General features: G+C 36.0%; 1 protein-coding gene across 1 annotated transcript; it reads left to right on the top strand.

Moving 5' to 3' along the window:
• The first annotated feature begins 12,815 nt into the window (after window positions 1–12,815).
• Window positions 12,816–20,444, top strand: spi1b (Spi-1 proto-oncogene b). The gene is made up of 5 exons (XM_054608346.1): window positions 12,816–13,193; window positions 13,670–13,760; window positions 14,849–15,045; window positions 17,231–17,381; window positions 20,053–20,444. The coding sequence occupies exons 1-5, from the start codon at window positions 13,152–13,154 to the stop codon at window positions 20,361–20,363; spliced, it is 792 nt and encodes a 263-aa protein (XP_054464321.1). The 5' UTR covers window positions 12,816–13,151; the 3' UTR covers window positions 20,364–20,444.
• Window positions 20,445–20,624: the final 180 nt, after the last annotated feature.

A 20,624-nucleotide genomic window follows, 5' to 3' on the forward strand; every position in this document is an offset into this window, starting at 1 on the left:
TAAGCCACAAGATTCCTGCAGCAGTGCTCTCCTTTGAATCTATCCCTAGATCAGTTGAGGTGTAGAACATATCGTTTATTATTAATCTGAACAAGCTACATGAGATATCTGAAGGTAATACAAAACAGGCAGGGATGCAGCAAATAAATTACAGACCCTGTGTATCAATTACGGTGCTTTCACAAGTGCTCCATAGTTCAGTCTCTGTTTAGGGACGATGGTTTGTTGAAGCCTGCACAATGAAATTTGAGATTAAATCACTTGTGAAAAGTACATTTACACAAGTACTGTACTAAATAACAATTTTAAGGTATGCTTGTACAATATTTACAGTTCATACTTTCAGTCTACCAAATTTCAGAGGCAAATATTTAGGTTTTTTTTTCTCAAATACATATATTTGACAGCTGTAGTTATTAGTTACTTTGCAGAAGATGTTACATAAAGAAACATATGATAAGCTCACAAAACTATGCATTCTCAAAGACTTAACCGGTTTTCGGTTGGTTTCATTTAAAGTTACAGTGAGGAACTCCTAACTGGTTAAGAAACAGTGTCAATATAACACTGAAGCCTCAATGGCCTACATAAGTAAACAAGGCCATCAGCGAGAAGATAGTTCTTTTTCTATATAGTATTCTTCTCTGGAAGCCGACACCACTCTGCTGGAGTGCCAGGACGTTTTGCTGGGGCTGTGGAGGGAAGGGATGCACCACAGAATCAGAACCAGAACTGAGCGGGATGGACTGTCAGACCTTGCTGCTGTAAATAAAAAGGACAGGTTTTCTAAAGAGACTCTGATGCTCGAAAACAATACCACTGTCGTCCACAGGGACCGCCAAAATCAACACAGAATGAAAGTTTATTTTAATAACTTTAAATAACTGATCCAACTTTCCAATGTGTAAAAAAAAAAAAGTAATGATCACAAAAAAATGAATACAGATTTATGTATTAGAATGTGTTTTGTCTTCCTTCCTGCCCCATTAATAATTTCACAACCCATCAGATTTTTCTTGCTCCCCTTTGGAAGAGGCCTGACCCCCATGTTGGAAGCCACTAAGCCAAATCTACCAAACTGTATACAAAGTTGTCAAAACTAGCTTTACCTCGAGCAGCTGCAACATTAAGATACTGCACCAGTATTAACAATCGAACAATATCGCAGATAATTATATATTATTGTCATTTTTTGCTAAATTAATACATTTTACATCACTTCTGTACTTTTACTCGTATTATTACTTAGTGAAGTAGTTTTATGAATTATGTATTTGTAGTTTTACATCTTCTTTCATCTTCTTTCTCTTAAACCATCTTTTAAACAAAAACAGTTTGATGAATAGTTAATCATTAAAAGTATTTGATCTGTTTTTGAATAAACAGTGTTCCAAGGTCCACAACAAGCATTTTGCTCCCATGTTTGGGTCCAGAGGTGGTCAGCACCCATATCCCCACCTCTCCTGTAGTAGAGCACCCAAGGTCCAACAGTACAATACATTTCCTTAATAAATGGCCTGACCAGCAGGTGGTGCATGTGACAGGAGTTCACTGCATAAATTACCGTGTGACATTTGCCCTGACAACAGCCACGAAAACAAATGTCATTATGTTACCACAGCGATTAACATTCAATCTGCTTTTTAAACTGGATTTGCACTTGTAGCTAAACACATACAGTACCAGTCAAAAGTTTGGACACACCTCATTCGATGTTTTTTTTTAAATTATTTTTTCTACATTGTAGATTAATATTGAAGACATCCAAACTATGAAGGAACACATATGGAATTATGTGGTAAACAAACAAATGCTCAACAAACCAGAATATGTTTTATATTTTAGATTCTTCAAAGTAGTTGAATGAGAAGGTGTGTCCAAACTTTTCACTGGTACTGTAGGTCAGCAGTCTGTAAAACTGCTGACCTACTGTAAAACTGTAAAAAAAACTGTAAAAAAACGCACATAATGATAACATAAAATGTTTTCAATGTACAAATGTATGATAATGAACAATTCTTATCTCCCTTCAACAACATTGTCGGAGTAAAACTGACGACATGTTCTTGTGGCATGTTGTTTTTAACATTTAAGAAGTCTACCTAATCTTTAAGTTCTCATATTTTTAAAATAGACTTGGTAACTGCGTTTCTGACAGGCGGACTTCACATGTGAAGATAACAAAAAACATGATTAATATCTGCACTGAGTCATCCTTGTCTGACTTGAGCAATTCAAAAAGAAAGAGGAACTTAGTTGTTTGGTGGGATAGGGACCAAATGCCTTATATGGTTGTCTATGGGTAAATGTGCGTGTTAATGCATGTGTTGTTTGTGAATAAAGTAATTCTAAAACTCAAATTTTAATAAAATATATTGAGACAACAGATTAGGCCTGCTATTGTGCTACATTGTGTAAAAAAAATTGAAAAAAGTAGTTTTCAGATGTGAATCGTTGTGTGTGTGTGTGTGCGTGTGTGAGTGTGCGTGTGTGTCAATGTGCCTTGTGATTCACCCTTGTCTAATAATACCCACAGCCTTGTCTGATAGTTGAGTCTTGTGGAGTCCAGAGAAAATGAGGAATCAGGAATAAGAAGTGAGAGGGCTGGATGTCCCCTTGCAGGCTTGTCAAGCGACCGTTCCATGTCATTGTGAAACACATTATGGCCACTGAAACCTCTGGTGACTGTCAGCCAGGAAGCATGGGCCCATTCTGTGGACGGTCCATCCACAGAACTGAAATATTCAACGTAAAATTCTCTTGTTTTTGCAAATTTCATAAGAATCAGACGTCAAACAGAATGCATTTTTTAAAAACCCACTCCTGGATCAAACTTTAGCTTAATACGACCCTGTAGATGTTTGCTGGATTGCTTGTCAGGCTCACTGATGATGTTGTGCCTGTTGACAGCTCAGACCGTGCAGCACAAAATTGCATTGCGTGACACTGACAATTTATTCCGTCCGCTGGTAATTTATGGCTCACAATGTAATGAGTCCTGCAGAGGTGCCAATACACAATAAATCATTTCACACGTGTGTTTATGTTTTTTGAATTAGATTACATTTGCATTCATTTCTACACTGTAATTTCGCTGTTTTCATTGTAAGCGGGCTATTTTAATATGCATATACAGCAAGCCTTATCACACATCACATAGGATAATGTTTACCCAGCTCACTTTCGTTCTGAACAGTTTCTTTTTCTGTCATTTTAGTGAACAAAACAAACATACAGCACATTTTATTGTTTTAAAAGGTTTGCTTATTTGTTTACTTGATGATGAGTGTCTTCTAAAAACTCTTTGCAATGTATTATGTTTGAGCAAACATTTTTGTATCTTTAAAAACATCTATTTAACTCTATGTGCATGTTGTCACCCTGCAGCTCCAGCAGATGAAAGGCGGTTTTCTTTTGGTATAACCTTTTCTGGACACAAAATGGTACCATGGTACTGTAGTGGCATGTTCCGATTTTAAAATGAGCTTGTCTCATTCATTCAGTGAGATCCAATCGAAATGAATGAGCAGATCTGAATGCGTGTTATTTATTTCTAGTTTTGTATGTCACAGGAGTGCCACATCTGCTGCGACGCTCTTCATCACAAAATTATCGAAATAGAATCTGTTAGTCGCACCCAAATGCATGGCTCGTTTCACAATTCTGTAAATACATGATGAAATGAATTATGTTCTATCACTCTATACACGGTTTTTGAAACATAGGTCATAAATTATAGCAAGTATCTTCTGTTGAAATAAGTGAGATAAAGGGGATGCATCTGGGGTTGTGTTTGTTAAACTGATAGAGGTGAACAAGTGCATGTAGCCATTGAAGTCAAAGTGTGGCCAAACTGGTTGAAAAATGTTTACATGCAACCTTATCACTTTGCGTTGTAAATATATTTTATGCACCAAGCATTGCGAGTTGTTGCAAAAAGCATGATACATTATACTCTAAACCACAAATAAAAAAATTTGTAAACCTTTCTATGATGCCAATTTCTAAAATACATTGTAAACTTACTTATAATACATTATATTATTCTTATTTCACTTATTTCGCTTTATAATTATAGCTTTTAGGACTCAAATAGTCCTAATTCGTCATAACAACAAGCATTACACATTATAAGACATTGTGTAATGACTTATAAGGTCAAGTATCATAATACTTTATAGTTACTGGTCACTCACTGACATTTTAGATTTAATGATATTGTTTTCACTATACTTAAACAAACAATGACTACAGTGTAGTGATTTACTGTATAACAAGCTTGTAATGTATTATAAATGCCACATTTCATTACTTCACTTCAAGCACCCAATTTATAATGCAGTATAACAGTGGTTATAATGCATTATGAAAATAGTACAATGTATTGTAACGTAAATGTCAGTAAAGTATTATGCTACTTGCTACCTTATATGTCATCAAAAAAAAATGAGAATGTCTAAAGGTTATCGTTATAAAGCATTGTGAATATTATTGTGTTGTCATAACTATAATTATACATTGCAATTAGTGTATTAAATTGCATTATAAATAGATTTATAATGCAATATAAACATGGGTGTCATAGAAAGTGTTGCCACACATTGATCAGTGGACATGCAGTGTTGACACAATGAGGTCAGTTTCATTGTGTCATTGTGTGTTTGGAAATGAAAATACTGCAAATTACAATATAATGATATAAATTCAGAACTTAAGTCAAATTGCGGCTCCGTCTTTAGACGGAAGATGTCAAGATGTGTGCGATTAAACTGAATCATCGGTATCAGGAGCTCACACAAGATTCACAGCCTTAAAAACTTGGTTTGTAGGAAATGTTTGTCACCTTCTTGTTTTAATAAGGAAGAACAAGAAGGAGAAGAAGAAGCTCATGGTACCAACCTAAATTGGTAGATTTAAGGAAGTTTTTAGTTCCCCTGCTAATTCAGAGATATATAGAAAGCCTGCATTTTTCAACCACCTTTGGCAATTTGCTTCCAGTAGTTCAACAACTCCCGTGTGGACACCTAATGCTCATCACTGGACGTTGTACAGATGGCGACGGTAAGACGTTGTTAAGTGAGATTGTGGGCGTTTCCTGACTTTCCTTATACAAGCACGCTGACAGGAGACGGTGTTTTAGTGTTACTTTGTGTATTGTAGGTATACAGTGATGAATTTTGTGCTGATAAATCTTGTTAACAGTATTTACTTAAATTTATTTCAAGAAATTTGTTTGTTTGTTTGCTAATGTTTACATTTTTTTAAGAATTCTTGCAAGTCTTATATTAGTTTAGTTTATTACTAATAGCCCGCTTAAGTCAAACATAGATATAAACATGAAGAGATAGATAGATAGATAGATAGATAGATAGATAGATAGATAGATAGATAGATAGATAGATAGATAGATAGATAGATAGATAGATAGATAGATAGATAGATAGATAGATAGATAGATTTACAAAGTTAAATAGAGCTTCTGCTGATATAAATTTGGTCCGCAAATCTTATATCTTTAAGGTTTAATCTTACGGATGGCAATTTAAATCTTTATATTTTTATCCATGTGCAAGGCTTAAACATCAAAAAAATGTTTGTTTCAGTTATCTTTCGATTGATTATTAATGTTTTTTTATATAACATTTTATTGTCTTGAATGGTTCTGTTTGTTGTTTTTTTGCCGTACAGAATTAACAAAGTAAGTTATTATCTGTTTCTTTCATCTAATGTGAAGAATAGTACATTCTACATGTTTTTTTACAGACCAAACTTTTTTTTTAGCTGAATTACTCAACAAGCTCAGAACAAATGGTGAGCGAAGACGATTACGAAATTTTGATACTGCCACAGGAGTTACAGAGTGTGGACATCAACCTGCAGTCATTCTGGTCAAACTGATGTTCTGCAGAGGAGGAGTGCAACACATCCTGTTGCGATGTAGCCTGTATCCTGTTTTCCACAGTCGGTGGTCATGCGCGTCATTCCCCTCTGTGAGACTGTGCTGGCACAATCTCGTGACCCTGTGCTTTGAATCTTATGATACTGAATCGAGGGAGTCTCCACGTCTGAGAAAAACTCTGAATGTCAGCAGAAAAATATGTATAACAATAGAATAAATGTATTCAGGACTGTTGAGAAATGGCTATGACTTTGGTCTGTCTTGCTAACAGCTAGTAAGGAAGACCACAGTGAATAACTGACGTTTTTCATTGTATAATCCTCAGGTTTTTGAAGTGTTAAGTGAGCTGTATCAGTACAAGCAGTGCTTCCTTCAGAATATTAGTAGCCTCTCAAAATAAGTGCACACAAAGATAGTTATGAGAGCCTTGACACCTCCACACAGCAGGCCCACGGACTCAAGGGGCTGCAGTATGTGACTGTGTAGTAAAAGGTGCCAATGTAACTGTTTGCGTGCATGTGAGGGCTTCAGCCATCGAAGATATGTATCTTGTGACTGCATTCAGCCAAAAACTGTGAAGTGCTCAATTACACCCTGTGGTGGGACCACACCAGAAAACAGCACTCGGTCAGCGATACTGCAGGTCACATGTATGTAGCTTCACAGTGTGTCACACTTCAATACAAATATAACAACGTTATTTTATACAGTATATCTCGTTGGACATGTTGTTTATGAGAGTGGTCCTTTCAGTAACTGCTGGTGAACACAATAACATGGACACCTGCTAAGCATAAGGCATGCATTGCCTTGCCCTTTCATAGTTTTTCTGTCCAAAGTTAATGTTTTTTTGTAATGGCTTGTTATTTTGCATTGGTTAGCTTAGCTTAGCACAAATATTGAAACTAGGGGCAACAGCTAGCCTTGCTCTGTTCAAAATGTGCCTACCAGCACCTTTAAAACTCACTAACATGTTGTAATTTGCACTAGGCCAAGAAATCGTCCCACACATAAATCCCTCTAAAACCACAACATGCTGTTTTTTCAATTTCATTCTTTTACAAATGTTACTATTTGGATATAACATGTTAAGTTATGTGTTAAACTAAGCTAATTATCTGCTGGCTGTTGCTTCATATTCATTGTAGAGAAATGAAAGAGGTATCAATCTCCTCATTTAGCTCTCGGCAAGACGGGAAATATTTTGCCATGTCCATAAAATGTCAAACTACTCATTTAAGAAGTAATAGCCCACCGTAAAAAAAAGTCTAGCTTTTAAAATGTTACTTACAGTGAGATTTCAAATAAGAAATATATGAAATTACATATGTTTTATGACAAATCTAATTGTGGCCAGAAACCTATTACTATAGACTAATAGGATTAAAACTCGATTTAAAAGTCTAAATATTTCCCTTGGATTTGTTGTGGAATGGAAGTATACAGAGGCCTCACATGGAAATACCCCAAAAAAGTACAAGTACCTAAACTCAAGTACTTGAGTATATAGTTACACTCCACCTCTGCTTACATTATATCACGAGGCTTTTCTGTCAGCTGTGAAACAGTGTGGGTGCATACATAATAGAGTTGAAATGACACAGACTAAAACTGCATTTTAAGAGTCACATGTTTTGCAGGTCTGTTGTGTTGGATTTGACTATATTTAGCAAGAGTTCATATTACTGTGTCCACCACTGTATTATGAGTACACATGGGAAGCTGGATCCATGTTACTACGGTTGAAGGAGTCTGAACATGTGTACACCTATAATATTTCATGCAATCCCAACAGATCTGCATATGTGAAGATTATAATGTTAATTTTTTTCGGTGAGAAAGTTGTTGATTCAACTATGTGTATTACTGTGGAGTTATATTTAGTGGTCTTGGTGTTGTATGTTTAAAAAAATGGTATGGGCAAAACATTAGAGACACCTCATACTATAAAGAAGTCCAGTTCGACACCAGATGGCAACCTCTCTGATAAACATATAGTTAAATGAATACCTCTCTGACAGTAGCAGTCAAAACTGAACATTACATGAATACATGGCAAGTTGTTGTATTGGAACGCATTAGAGATTTAAGGAGTACCTAACAAACCTGTCACTGAGTGTATGTTTGCAATGCTGTCAAAGTCACTTCAGTTATCCAGTTACTGTAAAATCCTATGCACATGACCAAAGGAAAAATTTCAGATAATAATGCACAGCATGTGATCTGTCAGGATTTAGGGTCTTTTTATGATGTTGTAATCTTCTTGCAGAAAGTGAAAGAGACCAGTTAAAGGCTTGCCTAAGCACTCTCTGGGCTTTACATGAATCAGTTACTTTTAACTATTTGCTTGAAATTAAAAACAAGATGGTTTGTGACAATACTCAAAGTTTTGTGGAAATGATTTGGATGTAATAAAGCCAAAAGTGTTATCTATGAGAAACTGTTTCCTGTAGTTTCTAATATGTTTTACACAGTAACGTCAAATATGTCACGAATATTCAGCTGTCAATTATGTCATGTATTGACGCAGCTTTGTTTGATACTGACTCCAACATTCTTTAACAATGCCTCTTAATCTTCTTCTTGTAACCATCAAGTACAACATTTAAAACTTAAATTAAAACTGGATGCTCTTTCCTACAGAGGATGACAAAAAGGCAACCGATCTCATGGAGGTCTGGATAATCCTGACCATATGACACATAAATGGATTCATTTAAAGGCAAATTTCAAGGAACTGAATCTGAAAGACATGTTCCTAGTTCCTCATTTACTAATATGTCACTGCATGTCCTGTATTCTGCATGTACCTCATCTCTCAGGCCACAAGGAAGACAAACAGACTGCAGCTAGTTCAGAAGAGGACAACACCAGACATACCATTTTGAAAACAGTTATTTCAGATTTAAATGTTAATGTTGAGTCAATGTCTTGATAAGAGTTAATACCACATTACATCTGAATTGAACATCACTTGAATTAAATACAATTTAATTACACGTCAGATGATGCAGCAGTGATTAAATCAATATTTTATTTTGACGCTCTCTTTAGTCAATACCTCTACTGATCCACGCTGGGTAAAGGAGGGCATTTTCTCAACTGAATCGTTCTTTTAAGCAGTTTTAAAATATTTATTGCATTTCTCAAATAAAGTACATCACTCAAGGATTTTATGGTACTTTTATAGTGTGTAAAAGTCTGATGTCGGAACAAACATACAAAAGCCTCTCCTCAGTCCTACTGCCTAACAATCAAATCCGGACAACACAACTAAAGAGTGAAAATCTGATCAAGTCTCATTTAATAATAATATTTCTGGTTCTTATTTTGTTCAGTTTTCACACAGTTCTTTTCTTGAAGACAGGTGCGTTGGATCATAAACACTGACTGTGAGGGAACCCAAAAATTCAGTTCACACTGGTGCTGTAGCTGTTTACGTGTATTAAACTTACCTGATAAATGTACATAACATCTTCATTAAAATTTGTACAGATGATCAACAGTGTGTAAGATTGATTTTTGTCCTTTTCCACATCAATCCGCACCAAAAGTAACATGCATACATCGGAACAAAAAACAGCTGACGTAACTTTGCTCTTTAAAATATAGGGTTTCATCTAAAATGATCAGTAGAACTGTACTTAAGAACAGTTTTGATATACTTGAGTGTTTCCGTTCAATGCAACTTTATACATTTTTAACTCCACTACATACGATACAATAGATCAACTACAACTTCAGGTTTAGCTTTGAATCAATGTTAACAGGTAACTTATTATGATAAACTTGATTTAGTATTTAACGTAATCATTTTTTTTTTTACTAAGTATAAATTTAACATAATTTAGGTTGAACATTTTTCGGTCATTTCCTTGCACGACGTGAACAAAAAGTCCCCAGAAATGAATTATCCCTTGGCTACTACTGAAAATAGTTGTGATAGAAATAGTGCGTGGCGTGCTGCAGCTCACTCTGTGTATTAATACTCTCGGAAAATGCTACTGTAGGCTCTATGTCATCAGTTTTGTTCAGCCAGCTGTGATTAAGATGGGGCCTGTCGAGGTTGCCCACAGTCTGTGTGGTTTTAACAGCTCCTCAAACAGAGACTCTGGCCATTATGGTCTTCCATCAGTCAACAAGGAAAATACAACCGACATGAAGACAGAAATATCTAAAGCAACTATTATACAGTTTTGTCAAACAGCATGTAACATTGAACGTTCAAAAGAAGATAAATGTTGTAGATAGATCTGCACACAGTACAAAGATAATCATTATCTTTTGCAGCTTCGGATAAGTCCTTCCTGTGGGATTAATGTACCTGACTATGTTGCATAAAGTACAAAAGCAGTATTTGAAAGAGGATTTGTCCATGTTTTTAATGTGTAGCTGAGATCTCCGTGCTCATGGGAATAAACACACTGACCTCAGTTAGAAGATAAACATAACCTCAGTATTTTTATCTTGCAGAAAGTAATATTTTCAGTGCATTGCCTTATCACAATGCTGCAGTCTTCCTCTTTAACAGGCAGCGCTAACAATATACACAGAGATTTGAGCTGCACTGTTACTGTTCTCATCAACTGTTATCTCTGCATCTGGGAAATACGCAGTATCTATAGTTTTTACAGTTGCCCAAACCAACATATTTCATTTTTATTTTGCCTTAATGCCTCAAGTACATTTAAACCAATTTAAGGCAGAAACCACAGGCAAAAAAAGGTTTCTCATTCACCCAGTCAATTTTGAGATTTCGTGTTATTGAAATTTTTATTTACAGACTATATATTAATTGTATACAATTAGGTGTTTAATTAACAACACTTGAATCAATAGATTTCTCTCAAATTAGATAATGCATCATTTGCATGTTTAAGCGTACAGTACAAAAAACTTGTAATATCTTTTGTCTATAAGTTAAAGTTTTTACCCTATTCACCTGTTGTGTCTTTTACAATTTATCTTAAAATGTGATTTTTCTAAATTAGTTTTGATTCAAAAATCTCAGCTTAAACAGTACTTACATACACCATACTTTCCTATCTATATTGTATTATACATATTACATTCTAATATTTTATAATATATTATATTATATTTTTATAATATTATTATTATAATTATTTTTTTTATTGCTGTTGACAGTATTGTAAGGCCTTTCACTCCAATATGACAACAAATGAAAAAAAAATGTAACCTGACTTAATCCAATGTCCAGATTTCTGTTCTGGAAATGTATTCAAATAAGCACAGATTTGATAAAATAATGTCCCATTTGCATACTTAGACACACCTTTCCAGAAAATGTATAATACAAAAAATAATTGCCTTTTAATCAAGTAATGAACTGGGGAAGTTCAATGGTGGTATCTATTATTTAATGTTTTCACTCAATTCACCTGATGTGTTTCACCTTAAACATGATATAATTCATAACAATTACTGAACCCAACAAACACACTTATGCAGCTTCTTAGTAGCAGAGGAACTCAATTACCACCTAGGAGTTGTTACATACAGTATCTGTGTGATAAAGATAATCTACATTTACCTCCAGTGTGGTTACAACACAGATACTGTACCTTCATCTTATCTTCCAGCTGTGTGTGTGTGTGTGTGTGTGTGTGTGTGTGTGTGTGTGTGTGTGTGTGTGTGTGTGTGTGTGTGTGTGTGTGTGTGTGTGTGTGTGTGTGTGTGTGTGTGTGTGTGTGTGTGTGTGTGTGTGTGTGGACATTCTTCCTCAACAAACTCCTGTTTACATCACCTAACGACTGTTTTAGTCATTTCTCTACAGTGTAAACTTTCTGTCAGTTTCAGGTTTGCAGTCAGTAACCAGACTTATGACTGTTTGGGGCGGCTGTGGCCCACGAGGTAGAGCGCTCGTCCCTTAACCACAAGTTTGGTGGTTCGAACCCCTCTACAGTCAACATGCCGAGGTGTCCTTGAGCAAGACACCTAACCCCAAGTTGCTCCCCGGGCGCTTCTTAGCAGCCCACTGCTCCTCCGGGATGGGTTAAATGCAGAGAATTGTAATTTCCACATTGTGGGACTAATAAAGGCTTAATTATTATTATTATTATTATTATTATTATTATTATTATTATTATTAGTGTCACACTTACAACTAAAAATAATCACCATTGTCACAGTAAATGTTATTGTGCATGTAAGCTATAAATTCTAGTATATCTTTCAAATAAATATATACATATTTTGTATATGATTGTCTAGAATCATATAAATGCTTGATGGTGTTTTTAATTAGCACTGTTTGTAAGTAAGTTGAAAGCTACTGAAAATCAGAGACAAAATCATTGTATGCTTAAACATACATGTTCAATAAAGCTTGTATTGATTGTTTCTACTTTAAGATTCAGTATATAGTCATAGTATGTCTTATATTAGTAAACACAATAAGTCTTGATTGTCTTCGCATTTAGTTGTTCATAGTTATAAGGACATTTTTGTGTTTATTAATGTACACTATTTGTAAAAGAAATGACCTCCAATGACGACATATTTATATTATTACATATATTATCATTATCTGCATTACTAAAAAAATCAATAAAGACTTTAAACATGTCCTTATAACTGCGTAGAACTATAATGTAGTGACAAAAGAATGTTTAATAAAAGCTTATGCTGCTTATAAATGCCCTGAAGGGCAAAACCCACTATTTTTGCACAGTAGGACTCTACTGCTGTTGAGACCAAAGCATGCAATAATTCAAATGAAAACATTTAATAGCAAGGGGAACAAATAAAGTCAAGCAAACTTAAAATGTTCAGACACTCACTGTCAGGAGAAACTGACAGTGAGGAAAATGCTTGATGATGATTGGCTGCTAAGGGAGGGGACAGTATATAGACCCTGATAAATGTGAAGTTTCATGGTCTCCCCTGACAAATCATCAATGGCCAGGAACCTTCAACAGACACACTCTATTGCTCCCACCCCCACAAATTTTGCAGAAGTCAAAAGTTCCTTTTTCAATTTACAGTCAAACAGCGGGCCTTGATTATTTCATTTTATTTAACATAGCTGAAGGCCTGCGAGAGTAGCTCAGGTTATAAGTGTCGGCTATACAATAAGAGAAAGAGAGAGAGAGAGACATTTTTGGGTTTTCGTTGAGTGAGAGGAAATTTTGAAACATTGTGCAATGGTGCCGCAAAAGTTTTGAAAGGTTGTGAGAGCTTTTTTGCCTGCAAACCATCTGAGAGTCGATCCGTTGGAGAAGAGGTCTCCATGTTGCATCCATACAGAATGGAGAGCTATCTCATCCCGCCTGTAAGTATCACTTATTTTTTTATCATTATCTAAACTCTTAGGAAGACTTTAAAGCATCGGAAGCTTAGCGGAGTCCTTGAATAGTTTTTTATTGATGAAGCATTAAACAGACATTTATTAGTTAAGAGTGACAACATGTGCTATTTAAAATTAAATGACTTAATGTAAGTGTACTTCAATTTGAATACAGCACACAAACAGTTAGAGTCTTTTATACTATGCATGACATGAAAATGAAACTCAAAACTTGAGTTTCAGAACAGTAGTGGCAAGAAAAAAAAAGTCATAATGATAACACAGCTATTACTAATGCTACATCTGACTTAACAATGAAAACATACTTAGATACAATGTGAGCGTTTTATAAAAGACTAATGGTGTGTATTATTATGTATTATGTGATACATCAATATCCAGTTAAAGGTTTTTCTTTCATGAGATCTTGTGGCTGAAAATGTTTTTATTTGCTCCTGCAGCACTCAGAAGAAATGTACGATTCTGAGATCTACAGACATCAAATCGCAGAATATTATAACCCATATGTCCTAGATACAGATATCCAGGCAGGTGAGTTTTACTCCAAAATGTGTTTTGTCTCATACAAACAGAGTTTCAATTGAAACCGCCACTTATTACTGTGAGTGATGTTTAAATTATAAACACTTTAAAATGCAAATGACTGATGATGATGGTGGGGGGAAACATTAAATTACATTTATCTTATTTCAATTTTCAATTAAATGGAAAATACTGTCATTTTAGTTTTCTAATCTACAAATGAATCATCATAACTTGATGTGGTAACACTGTCTTTTCTGGTGCATTTTACGTAAAACGCCTGCAGTGTGCAGCTGGAGCGCACCACATTAGGGTGTATGGAACACAGGAAACAGATGCCATTTCTTTCGGCCGCTAAAACTCACAGACATAGAACAAACTTTCGCCCCATGGGGTTTTGTTGATACAAGAGAGGTGCTTTACTTTCTCTTGTAATCAACAGTTTTGCATATTGCACCAAACAATCTAAATTGGGGAGGGGGGAACTTTTCCTGACCTTATAGCAAAAACCGCCTCCACTGAGAAAGTGCCAGTTGTCATTGTTATTGTTGAAAATATCTCATATTTATATCTAAAATACTTGGAAAATACAAATAAAAATCCCTTGTTTGATTATTGAATCCATTCTGAAAAAAAAAACTTAACATGACTGAGTATAACACGAGTACTTATGTCAAGTTAACGGCTGTGGCCACAAACAGGAAAGGGCTTCATGCTGAATTCTCTGCTATTCTCTTCATTTCATTTGGTCTATGCAAACTCAAGCACAATGAGTAAGGAGCTCGTCATTGAGTCTAGTAACTCTTGACCTAATAGTTTTAGATATCTAATGACCAAAACTTTTTTTCATAGACATACAGTCTGACTTCTTTCATGAGTAATCTCAAACTGTTTACACATGTATTTCCGCTTCACTTTAAAGGCCTGTTTATGACTTTTATATGAAGCTGTGTGTTCCAGTTAACCACTCGGGTTCATTTCTGTCTTGTTTTAGAGTTATACAGTCCTTTGTTGAAACAGGGAAGTTGTGATGATAACAAACAACAAAACGCTGTGACCATTATGCATTTTATCTCTCTCTCTCTCTCTCTCTTCAGATCACTGGGACTACCACGCTCACCCTCACGTACACCCTGTAGAGTTTGAGAACCTCCAAGAGGCTAACTTCACAGAGCTGCAGAGTGTGCAGACTCTGCATGCGCCCAGCCTGTTACGACAAGATGTCATACGGTACGAAGGAGAAAGCCTGCTGGATCCAAATCTTGGGGCACATCCTCATGTGTTACAGCAACCAGTAAGTCCTTCAATCACTTGGCAAAAACATACAATAAAGGAATGAAGTATTTTACTTCAGCACACATGGGCACATGTTGCACACAACAAATATAAATTTAAATCTTATCAAAATGCAGAAAACTATAACTGGCTGTTTTGTTGTGTTCAGTGCATAGGCTGTAATCAGTCATTGTTTGAGTGATGAGTGTGATAATGACAAAAGGCTTTACGTAACACTAATTCCACTAAAATATAATTCCAAGAAACAGACATCTGCTGATTGTTTGGAAATTTCACAGAGTTGCTTTTCGACCTTCATACACACTCTAAATCTCCAAATATCCTTCTAGCTCACTGAAATTAATTTCAAACTCAACATAACATCAGCTGGAGGCCTCTTAGGGTCCTGTGGCAATAATCAGGAAGTGAATCTTTGAGTTTCAAGAAAAATGAAAATTAAATTTTGGGGGGTTTATTTTTTTATTTAAAGAATAGTTTCTTTGAATAGAGTCTGAACGCTTAGTTAGGCTCACTGGTTCACAACTACACGCTCCACCCCTGCAGTTGTGAGCCAGTGAACCACAACAGAGATATCAGCATTAAGGTGCAGTATCTCTAACCAAGTCAACATTTCAAATTGTTAACATTCTCACTTCCACGAACCATTTTTTGGGTCCATCATTACAAGCTCTTGTTGTGCAGACAAGCAGAAGTTAAAACGTTTTTAAAAAATGTTTTATTTGGCACAATTCCAACACAATTCTAAGGGGCTTTGCATGTATTTAAAAGGGAAGAAAATAAATATAGACTTTAAAAGAGTGACTTGAAGAAAACATAAACTTAAATATGAACCAAATTCACAGGTTTATGTCATTTGTTGATCTATTATTGATTATTTAAAATTCTAGGCAAATTTACAGGCTACATGCAGTAGTTGGCAGTAATCACCTTTGTGTTCACATGCCAATTGTACTTTCCAGGAATATAGAATGACAATAACAACTGGTTATTCATTTTGAGATATTTTCAACCAAAATTGCATTTCATTTCATGTTTTTTTTCTTTTCTTTCGTGCATCAAGCACTGCTCACAGGTGAACATGAATTTGATTGGATGGATAGGATTGTAATAATGAATAATACATAATGCATTTATAACATGTGAAAGGTATTCACAATCAAATAGGATATTATAATTACTGGAAGACTTTATATTCCAGTTTTCAGTGTTTCTAAAGCATTGGGGAGAGAAATAAACATACATACACAAACAACAACCTACTAAAACACAAGACATGTTTATTTCAGATACACAATTTGTGTTTTTGATGTTTGTATCCATAACAAAGAAGCCACCAAGCATGTGTGCTTTTAGGTCACACGATGGTCATCCACACACTGCAGCTCATGCAGAGAGATGTCACCTCTCTCACTCACAGTGACAAGATTTTAGTGCAAACCCACATGTGATAATATGTCTGATGTTAGGTACATTATAATATATCTGTAGCAATGTAATCTCTCTGTATGGCCAACTGTAGTTTGAAATAATAATATGCCATAAAACATCCCAACACACTTAAAGAGTCAGACATGGTTGTTTGAAAGAGGTTTTGGGAGAATTTAAATAAAGAAAATATATATCTTTGAAAATATGCGGTGTAAATATCATTACTGTTGGAAGTAATATTCAGTTGATGTTCTTAAGTAAAACTATCAATACCACACTTAAAATACTCCATTACAAGTAAAAGTTCTGTATTTAGATTATTCTCACACCCAACTCATCAAGTAGCGTCACTTGGTCAGTGAACCTACACTTCAAACTATGACGCTCTAGGTATTCCTCTAGTGTAAATGCCCAAGTACAAGTACCGAATTTCGAGTAACTGTATTCCCTGAATTTAAGGTCCCTGATTGAAACAGTCTTTATCCGTCCAGTCCCAGACTTACCTGTGCATCCATACTGAAATGTTCATCCCAACATTTCCAAACATGTCACGCTGTATTCTATAAAATTATGCTTTTTATTTATTATGTAACCAAAGAAATACGGATGACATATGTAACATTCTCATACAGATTGAAAACTGTATTTCTTCTTAAACATGGAGGCAATATAAAGGGAATTTAAATATGATCAATATGTTAACCATTGCAGATGTGTTTATTTGAGACTAATTAACTTTGACTCCTGGGTTGTAGGTTGCGTTCTTCCCTCGGGCATTGTATCCACCACATGTGTCCCAGCGCAGCTCTGATGATGAGGAGCAGGGAGCACGAAGTCCCCCACTTGAGGTGTCTGATGAAGAGTGTCTGAGAGATCGAGTCCCTTATGTCACACCAGGAGAGCTGGGTAAGGATATAGATTTACTGGCCATCTCATGTGTGCAGCTGGGGAACACTCCGGCTCTCTACTGAGCTGTTAACACGGATACTTTAGGACAAACCAACTGTGCTTGCCACGTGAGGATTCTCAATCATCCAGGTCATGATATATCTAGAAGTGCTAAGTCACTTGACTTGCTTTGGATCAGGGGTGTCAAACATACAGCCTGAGGGCCAGAACCGGCCTGCCAAAGGGTCCAATCCAGCTCACTGGATCACTGGATGCAAAGTGTGAGAAATGCGGATACGATATTATTGATCCCGCATGCTTACGTAATGCTACATGACACAACACTGTCAAGCAATGACTACTGTTCATGCAAGAGACACCGGTCTGTCAAAAAGGAGAAAAGTGGATAAAGAGTGTCGGAGTTTGGACCAGTTCATACTTGTTTCAGGTCAGCTGAGAGCAAAAAAGATACATGTAGTCAGGTTTGAGGAAACACTAGTCTGTTTTAAGTGGTAGCCAAGAGATCAGTGAAACCTCTTATGCTGTTCATCATCTGTTTTATAAATGGATTGTTCATTAATCGTGAACGTTTTCAGAATGTGCTTGTACTTCTTTATACTAAAAGAGAGGGTAAAAAAATGGAGGTGTTGTTATATATAGGTTATTATGCAAATGTTTGGCCCATGAACTAAAATGATTCTTCAGTCTCAATAATCTAAATCCGTGTCACAGCAGGCCTGTGTTGTGTTCCTCGCATTGGGATGGTGGAGGTCTGGCATTGAGTCATGTCAGCTTTGTATTCTGCTGACATTTTAAGATGCACTTTTGAGCTACTAGTTGCGAAACTACTTTTACACTGCTGGTCATGCATCTTTAACGGAAGTTGGCACCCAAAAAAACAGACCGGTTGTTTGTCTGTTGAGTGATCTTTTGGTCTAAGAACTGCAGCAGAAATGTGGACGGCCATCAGCACATTAACATAAAGCACTAATGGCTCATATGCTGCTGCACTTGGAAATGAGGCTGTATCTGTACTAGCCTCTGTTTGTTTACAATTAAGTCCACAAAAAACATGGATCATCTTCAACCTGTTTCACTGACAAACACCCAAATGTGTTCTTCTACAAGAGCAGTAAAACACTGGTTTATATTTAACATGTTTTACTTGTGTAGTAGACCTGAAAGTAATCAACTGTGCAGGGCCATGAGCACAGCTGTTGTGTTAAATATTTCTGGTTGACATGAACACCAACATGAAGCAGGAGGAGTTCAGTGAGCATCCAGCGTGCAGTCTAGTCCGTTTACTACTGAATATTGAGGGGAGAAAATGAGCTTTCTTTTAGTTTTTTGGGGGGAACAGTTTCTATTTGTCACATATTGGAGGGGACGTGTCCTGCTCAAATTACATGCTTGCTCTCTACTTCCTCTTTTGGCCAGTTTAGGACCAGCTGAGCTGTAGTCGTGGCAGGCCGTATCTGCACTGCCTATAGCTGAATGGTTTTGGGAAAATGAGGTTTATTTTTATTCAAGCACCTTTGTGAGCACTTCGGCGACAGTGATAGTATGTCATCAACTTCACTGGTACTTATTGTACCCTGTCCACATCAAGGCAGCCCTATGGAATTGTGTTAATGCAATGCTAAACTTATCATGGCCTCACAGAGTCCCTGTACATTTGGCATATGCAGTGATGAATAAAGAACAGACAAATAGATAAAGAAACATGGTTCTCAGAGTGTAAAGACCATCTGTCTGACATTTCAAAAACATGTTTCAAACAGGGTTAACAAGGAGACAACATGAATGGTCTTATATTTACCATGTATTGCAACCAAAGTAATAGCAACCATAAGTTGTCTTAAAGAGTACTCACCTTGACTGCACACCACAAATATATGGAACAAGTAGTGTCTATACTCAGAGAACTGTGGATACATATGTAACTGTTACTGACAGTTTGACTGTCAAGTAACTTTTCTGTTAATTAGCCAGTGTACAAAGTGGTTACAGGATTGTATTTGAGGAGGGCAGGTGAATGGTAATTTATAATTTTGTACAATGAATTTTGAAGTTACAATGAATGCAAGAAATGTGTAAGCACCAATATTAAAAGAATAAAGATAATGATAGGATTTTATGGTATGGGGAACAAACAGTGACATTAGTTTTGTGACTTGGTTTCTTTTTAAAGTTCAGTACTAAAACATTGATTATGATTATTTCTTCTGTATTGGTACAGACATTTGTTAAGTTATTTGAAAAATGTACACACCACCAAACATCTTAATATGTAACCTATTTAAAAAAAAGTTAATATATCATCAACTCGGTCCTTCATGCAGCACCATGAAAATGTGGAAAATGCTAAAACAGTGACTCACAGAGGATTACATTTGCCAGTATTTCTTTTTTTTTTTGGACGCATCGTTGTCCTGTTACTTTTATTAAAGATTAAGAAATAGGACCTAGAAAAACTTATTTTGTGTTTCTGCTCCTCTGCCTCTGATTTTTTTATGTTGTTGCTAATTGGCCTAATGTCAGCGATATCTTATATTACTCATGCAGATATGGTTGATGTGTTGAAACTAGCAAAAACATGGTTTGATGCAATTTATTTTTTTTTTTCATATTTTATTTCCTCTACAGTACATATCAGTAAGTAATGGTGCTAATCTGGTGTTTCCAACAGGCAATAAAAAGAAGATCCGGTTGTACCAGTTCCTTTTGGACCTTTTAAGGAACGGCGATATGAAGGACAGTATCTGGTGGGTGGACAGAGACAAAGGGACATTCCAGTTTTCCTCCAAACACAAGGAGGCTCTCGCACACCGCTGGGGAATCCAGAAGGGAAACCGCAAAAAAATGACCTATCAGAAGATGGCTCGTGCCTTACGCAACTATGGCAAAACTGGAGAGGTAAAAAAGATAAAGAAGAAGCTGACGTACCAGTTCAGTGACGAGGTGCTGGGGAAGACTCATCTGGAGAGAAAATTCATGTAGGCAGGAGGGATCCTGAAATGTCAAAGATTTACATATAAAAGTCTTAGATGCTTAGATGCTTAATCAAACTTTTTGGGGAAATTGCATTTTGTGAATAGCATATAACTGCTGTACAGTGTGACCAATAATTGATAGTGTACAGTCAAAAGGCAAAAAGTGGAAAGAGAAAGGAGGGCTTGCAGTTTCACTTGATGCATCCTAGACCCTGGGTCACTTTGACACCTAGTATGCATTATTAAATGTGGGTGCACGCACATATCA

Source organism: Anoplopoma fimbria, chromosome 2 (assembly GCF_027596085.1).
Source record: "Anoplopoma fimbria isolate UVic2021 breed Golden Eagle Sablefish chromosome 2, Afim_UVic_2022, whole genome shotgun sequence".
Taxonomy (NCBI): Eukaryota; Metazoa; Chordata; class Actinopteri; order Perciformes; family Anoplopomatidae; genus Anoplopoma; species Anoplopoma fimbria.

What these genes read in the sequence shown, in the direction of transcription:
- spi1b (XM_054608346.1), top strand. Translation starts at nt 13,152, where the DNA reads ATGTTGCATCCATACAGAATGGAGAGCTATCTCATCCCGCCT. An exon ending in AGAGCTATCTCATCCCGCCT is followed by an intron (nt 13,194 to 13,669) that starts GTAAGTATCACT and finishes TTGCTCCTGCAG; the next exon opens with CACTCAGAAGAAATGTACGA. An exon ending in CTCATGTGTTACAGCAACCA is followed by an intron (nt 15,046 to 17,230) that starts GTAAGTCCTTCA and finishes CCTGGGTTGTAG; the next exon opens with GTTGCGTTCTTCCCTCGGGC.